This window comes from Echinops telfairi, unplaced genomic scaffold (assembly GCF_000313985.2).
Source record: "Echinops telfairi isolate 266 unplaced genomic scaffold, ASM31398v2 ScPeMD7_18;HRSCAF=68, whole genome shotgun sequence".
Lineage (NCBI taxonomy): Eukaryota > Metazoa > Chordata > Mammalia > Afrosoricida > Tenrecidae > Echinops > Echinops telfairi.
The window spans coordinates 86,995,307-87,002,573 of NW_022103915.1; the positions used below are offsets into that span (position 1 = coordinate 86,995,307).

The following is a 7,267-nucleotide window of genomic DNA, read 5'->3' on the forward strand; positions in this document are numbered from 1 at the left end:
TTTATTTGCTTTATTGTTGGTGTTGCTGGTTTTTGTCCTAATATGATTGCCAAAGTAAACCAGAGTCATTCATAACCCGGGGACAAACAGAGGATTCTGGACTCCCACGTAATTCTAGCCCCAACCCAAGAACAGTTAATTCTTATTACATGACCCTGCTGGATACTCATCTTCATGGAGAGAGATCAGTGAAGATAAGGGTGCTACAGCAAGGTATGGTAAAGAAGCAGACGGTGCCCGGCTATCAATTCAAATAGTGTCTGAGGTCTTAAAGGCTTGTATTCAGACAAGCAGCCATCTAAGTGAGATGTTAACTAAATCTACATAGAAGAAGCACACCAGCCTGTGTGATCCAAAGATTATGATAACAAAATCCAAATATGATGAAGGGAAAAGTATCAGAGCTTAAATTGTGAACATTTGGTTTATAAAAGGCTATGGAGGACAGTGGGAGCCCAAAATCCATCCGCAGAGTATCTAGTAAACCTCCAATCCTATTGCCACATTCTTCTTCATAGAGTTCAGCTTCTCTGATGATTTGCTCAGTATACAGAGTGAATAAGTATGGTGAGAGGACACAACCCTGACACACTTTCCCTAATTTTAAACCATGCAGTGTTCCTTTGTTCTGTTGACATACTGCTTCTTTCTTTCTTTTTAAAAATCATTTTATTGGGGGCTCATACAATTCTTATCACAATCCATACACACATCAATTGTGTAAAGCACATTTGTACATTTGTTGCCCTCATCATTCTCAAAATATTTGCTCTCCACGTAAGCCCCTGTCATCAGCTCCTCATTTTCCCCTTCCCTCCCCGCTCTTCCTCCCTGATGAACCCTCGATAATTTATAAATTATTATTGTTTTGTCATATCTTACACTATCCGACATCTCTCTTTACTCACTTTTCTGTTGTCCGTCCCCCAGGGAGGAGGTTATATGTAGATCCCTGTAATCATTTCCCCCTTTCCACCCCATCCTCCCTCCACTCTTTCTTTCTTTTTTTGCATAACTGCTTCTTAACCCACAATCTTCAGCAAAATTGTACTTGCATGTGATACTAGGGACATTGCTCTATAATTGAAGCATTCCGTTGGGCCACCTGGCTTTGGAATGGGTACAACTATGAGTCTCTTCCAGTCAGTTGGCCAAGTAGCTGTCTTCCAGATTTCCTGGCATAGACTGCCAGTGCTTCATAGGCTTGTTGAAACGTTTCAGTTGGTATTCCATCAATTTTTGGAGTTTGTTTTTGGTTAATTCCTAGGTCAGTTTAAAATCCTTCCTTCAATACCATTGGTTCTTGTTCATATGCTAACTCCTGAAATAGTGGACTGTCCACTAGTTCTTTTTGGTAGAGAGACTTTGTGCACTTTCTGTTTTCTGTTGATGCTTTCTGCATTATTCAATATTTTCCCAAAGAATCTCTTAATACTGCCATTTGAGGCTTGAATTTTTCTTGAGTTCTTTCATTATTTGAGAATGTTTTAAAAATAAAGAAAACCTCTTTTTCTAATACATTTTGCTTTCATGCAAAACCCAGAAAGTTACAGTGATCAAGTTGGTTTGAAAATATGCCTAGCTGAATACTAACACTGTCATTAATTGGACAAATTATGTGATTTTCAAAAATTACTTGACTTTGATCTATTTCTAGCTATGTGACCTTAAATCCTTATTGTTTAATTAATCTACAATTCAAATATGCTTTGTTAGTCCCCAGATCTCTTTGTTTCCTCCTTACTTAGGCTCCTTCCCTCGACAAGGAACAGCTTCCGTTTGTAGCTTAATTTTGCTTTCATTAGCTTAGCCAACCTGAATGTTCTTCTAGGCTCTGCTATTCCTCTTCCTCAGAATCCAAAGTCATGACTCTTTCCATGCCGCACCCAAGCCTTCTTTTATCCATTTTCTTTGCTCCAGAGAGGATGGAATACAACCCAATAGCAGTCCAGAGGGTCCTGTGTCCTCTTCCTCTCACTGAGTCTTGACTGGTGTTTGTCCCCCAAGAGTATGGCCCCCTCACTTAGGTCATTCTGAACAGACCAATGATGAAGCCCTTAACACCGTATGTACTGAGCACAGTGCTGGGTGCCCGGAATGCAGAGGGGAAGAACTACTGCTGTAGTAGTTCATGGTCTGGCAGGGGATCCCAACAAGAAAGCAGAGAATTGCAATACAAAATATTCAGCGTTGAGATCGAGACTAGTAGAACCTGCCAGGGTTCAGATGGAAAGGTAGGCAAGGTGGTGGAATTGAAATCAAGGGAGCCTCTTAGAAGAACTGATATGCGCAAGGTTATGTTGGGTCTTGGAACATGAGTAGCAGTAGGTCACCTCTTGTCAGGGCCTGGGGTAGATACAAAAAGGAAAACATAAACATGGGTGCAATATTCCAAGCATGTCTTGGAAACGTGGAATCATGTATGCTATTAATAGAGCATAAAGTACCGTGGTGGGAGAGTCACTAGAAAAAGTTAAATATGATGTAGAGAATCTTCTATCTTATCACACTATTGGGACTCCCATTACTGCAAAGCCCAGAAGCCAGGTGAGGGAGTCCCAATATCATTTGTAGTCCTCGGGGATGAGTTGTAATGCCTGTGTTTCTTGGGATGTAAACATTTCCCCCAAGTGCAATGCAGGAGAAAGCTGGATCATGGTCATGACCTCCCACAGCTGGCCAGACTCCAATATTCCCTCATTCTCCTCTTTTGTGTCCCTGCACTTGTGTAGCTGTGTGGTTTTGGGTGGTTGACAAATAAAGATAGAAGCATTCCTAGACATCCCTCATTGAATGAAGTGTCACCCCCTGTTCATATTTGTCAGGCATGGGGGCTCGAGAATTTCCACTGGATTACCAATCTCTCCTAGGTCCTTTAGAAGTTATTTTCTCTTTCAGTCTCATCTTCTCGCCACCTGGGTCACTTTCCTCGCTGGACTTCTCATGACTAGATCCCGGTTATTTGGGGGTATCTGTGTTAGACACTTGAAGCAGTCTACCCTTCCATACAGGGATTGGTTAGAAAGGAATGCCTTCTTCCACCACATTCTTCCTTGAGCTTAGGAACATGCCGGGAGCCAGGGAGCATGGAATCTAAAACAGGAACATGTATAACTTGTACATAAAACCCATCAGCAAAAAGTGAAGGCGTGGCTTTAAAGGAATATCTTTCAACCATCAGAGGATAAAGGAACTATAGGTAAGTGTGTTGCAGTAAGTTTTTTTCCCTAGATATGAAAAGAATGGCAAATTCCCTCCATATTTGCCCCCTTGCCCTGATTTGGGAACATTTTGAGATAATTGTCCTTCATTGAGTCGGGCCTGCACCTGCCTAAATCACCCCCGGCATTGTCAAAGATGCTCTTTCTAAAGAGGCGGCGCCCTGATGGTGGACCTGCTCAGAGCTACGAGAAGGGGCAGGATGATTCAGGCTTCATGGGATCAGAACGAATAGCTTGTTTACCAAGGAGAAGAGGAGCACCTGAGGAATTAGGCCCGGGAGGACAGCACAGAGAAGAATCAGATTATTCAACTGTGCCCTATATTCCCAGGTGTTTTGCCCATCATTAGGAACCCCAAAGATGCCAGAGTATTGTCACAACCTCACAGTGCAGAGTATGGAAATAACTCCAGGAAGGGGCATGACATTGAATCATCGAACGGGAGAGCATTCTTGTCTTCTTCCCTTTCACCTACTTGGAAATATTAAAGGTATTCAGGAGTAGGTAGGAGGAATTTCTTTCATATTTAGGGCTGGGGCACATCTTTCTCTGTTTAAGATAAACTTTTGGTTCAGTTTACTGGAAATGTGTTCATACAGAGGGTTGAAAAAAGCCCTTTTTTTTACAAAATTAATCATTTTATTGGAAGCTCTTACAGATATCATAACACTGCATAGTTTAATTACATCAATGAGTGTTGTACAATTGCTACCACAATCAGTTTCAAAAGAGTTTCTTTCTTCTTGAACTCCTTGATATCAGCTCCCCTTCACACCTCCATCCCATCTTACCACTCCATCCCGTGTATCTGTGTCAGTCCAAACGGACTAGGCTGCTCTTTCGCCATCGAAAACCTCCTCACCTCCCGGTAAATCCCTACTTACCTTTTAATATTTACTTGAGACATTTAATGTCCTCCACATCCTTTCTGTCTCTCTAAATCTGTTTGGTCCTTTGTCCTTTGTGCCTCTTCCTCACTCCATGCTTACCTACAACATTCCCCCTCTCACATGTTAATTTTTTTCATCATTCTCATTAGGCAGCGAAGTATGTGAGGGTACAGGCAATGTTTCCCTTATCTCAGAGTTATCGATACAGCACCTGGTACATCATATGCACTAACTAAAAGCTGATGCGGCAATTTCTGCAGATGCTGGAGGGAGTCAGACTGAATAAATGCCGAGAAAGAGTGACCAGGGAACTTCTTCATCCTAGAGAAATGATACAAACATTTCCATATTTTCAGATGGGATCCCAACAGTGAGAAACTGTGAGCCAAGAGCTTAAGGCTGATCAAGAACAAAGATTGTTGGGAATGATAGGGTTGAGAGAAAACCAAGGCTCTCTAAAGTTAACTCTCATGCTTTGCCTGGGTAAAGGGGGTCAGTGTTCCAGTAGCTGAGGCATTTCTTTGAGACAGAGTTTCAAAATATCAGTAATTGGGTTCTTTGAAGTAGGTACAGTGTCTCACAAATGGAAGGACTCCAGTCAACAGGTATGAACTTCATTTCTGAGGACAGCAGTGAGCTTAGCCTGGAATTCATAATTCTGTCTCTGGTAAATCATATAACACAATCTGAGTTTGTGAAGTAGCTCAGATTGGTATTTCAGCAGAGTAAATATCATGGGCTGAAAATGCTCAAGAGATTCAGCTTAATATTCCCCAGAATCCTGAGCTTGAAGTTGGCACTCAGTGAAGATGTGAACATGGACTGACTTGGTGAATCAATATAGTATATTTCTTTTTTTTACCCACATCACATCTTTCTTTAAAAAGGCAAACATTTTGTGACAGATCAAGTTCCGTTATAGCCTTAACTTGCTGGAGAAATGCTTCATGAAAAGGAGAATTTTATTCAACAGGCATACTAACGGTCTAGATCCCAACTTGGCAATGGAAAGGCAAACAGGTACTGGCTTTCTTGACTGTTTTCCAAGGGTGGAGGCAGATCCAAGACAAGAGCATGTAAGCGTGTCACCCTGAAGTTCTCTCTGCCGCCTTATTTGCCAACTAACATTTATTGACCGCCGATTATGTGGTGGAAACTCTTTAAAATTCTTTGCCTTTTTATTTCCACTCACTGCTTATAGAATTTTACAAATAAGAAGCACCGAGAGGGTAAGTAACTTTTCCCAAGCTACCCAGCTTGGAGATGCTGAAATCCAAAGTCTGACTCACGTTCTGATCCTGGATGAATGAGGATAACCATCTTCGCAAATCGACTTTTATTCCTGATATTTTTTTCCAACTCAGATGCTCGGTGATAACTTTTTTTTAATTGTTGTCAAATTTTAGATTATACATCACATATGTTACTATTTCCCACATGCACGATTCAGGGACACCTGTGATATAAATCATATTATGCTACCAGGTAATATTTATGTGATAACAATGAAGTGTTACCATTAAAGATCTGAAAACAAGACACGTGGAGATGGTGGTTCCTGGCATGTTCAGACCTATGTTTTAGCTGCCTTTTATCGAAAGTCTTCTCTAGCTCTAAAATCGGAATATGCCCTCCCGTGCTTCAACTCTTACTAGAATCTGTGATTGGAAAAAGGGGCTATGTAGAGGCCATATCACGATCAATTAAGTTACAGGGTGGTTCTGGAAGAACTGGCTCGGATGAAGAAAACTGTTGCCATTGTTGCCCAGGTGAGGAAGAGAATGGGCCCGGGGGAGAACCAGACCAGTGGTGTGACGGAGTTCATCTTAGCTGGCTTCCCGACCCTCAACAGCACGAAAGCAGAATTGTTTTCTGTATTTCTTCTGGTCTACCTGCTGACTCTCACGGGGAATGTGTTGATTGTGGGCGTGGTTGGGGCTGATGCCCGCCTGCAGACCCCCATGTACTTCTTTCTGGGGAACTTGTCCTGCCTGGAGATCCTCTTGACTTCAGTCATCATTCCCAAGATGCTGAGCAATTTCCTGTTCAGCCAACACACCATTTCCTTCGCCGCCTGCATTACCCAATTCTATTTCTATTTCTTTCTTGGGGCCTCCGAGTTCCTGCTGTTGGCGGTCATGTCTGTGGACCGCTACCTAGCCATCTGTCACCCTCTGCGCTACCCCTTGCTCATGAGCGGGGACGTGTGCTTTCGGGTAGCTTTGGCCTGCTGGGTGGGGGGACTCCTGCCTGTGCTCGGGCCCACCGTGGCTGTGGCCCTGCTCCCGTTCTGTGGGCGCGATCCGGTGGTGCGGCACTTTTTCTGTGACAGTGGCCCACTGCTCCGCCTGGCATGCACCAGCACCAAGGGGCTGGAGCAGACGGATTTCATTCTGGCCTCCCTGGTGATCGTGTCCTCTCTGGTGGTTACTGCGGCATCGTACGGCCACATAGTCCTGGCTGTCCTCCGCATCCCCTCTGCTTCCGGCCGTCACAAAGCCTTTTCCACCTGTACCTCCCACCTGATGGTGGTGACCCTCTTCTACGGAAGTGCCATCTTCCTCTATGTACGACCGTCACAGAGCGGCTCTGTGGAGACGAACTGGGCAGTGACCGTGGTGACGACGTTTGTGACACCTCTGTTGAACCCCTTCATCTACGCCTTGCGCAACGGGCAAGTTAAGGAGGTTTTGAAGGACATGCTTAAGAAAGTGGTAGCAGACGGTTTGTGCCATCTTTTCCTTGCCAAGACTTTCAATAAGAAACCAGTGAGGTGAGCTGAAGGCACTCACTCCCTCGTCTTGTGTCTAAGCCAGCTCCACTGTCACTCACGTTCTCACGCTCATGAATGTCACCAAATGACGGGGTTCCGGACCCTCTAAAGAATTCCCAAGTGGAGAACCGATTACAAGGATCTACATGTGACCTTCTCTTTGGGGGACAGACAACAGAGGGGTGGGTGAAGGGAGACGTCGGACAGGGCAAGATATGACAAAATAATAATTTATAAATCATCAAGGGCTCATGAGGGAGCGGGGAGGGAGGGGAAAAAATGAGGACCTGATGCTGGGGGCTTACGTGGAAAGCAAATATTTTGAGAATGATGAAGGCAATGAACGTACAAATGTGCTTTACACAATTGTTGTATGTATGGAT

General features: G+C 43.8%; 1 protein-coding gene across 1 annotated transcript; it reads left to right on the plus strand.

The window, feature by feature from the left end:
* Positions 1–5,892: 5,892 nt before the first annotated feature.
* On the plus strand, positions 5,893–6,888 carry LOC101652350 (olfactory receptor 6S1). The gene has a single exon (XM_004698438.1). It carries the CDS (start codon positions 5,893–5,895, stop codon positions 6,886–6,888), a length of 996 nt encoding a protein of 331 aa, XP_004698495.1.
* The last annotated feature ends 379 nt before the right edge of the window (positions 6,889–7,267 follow it).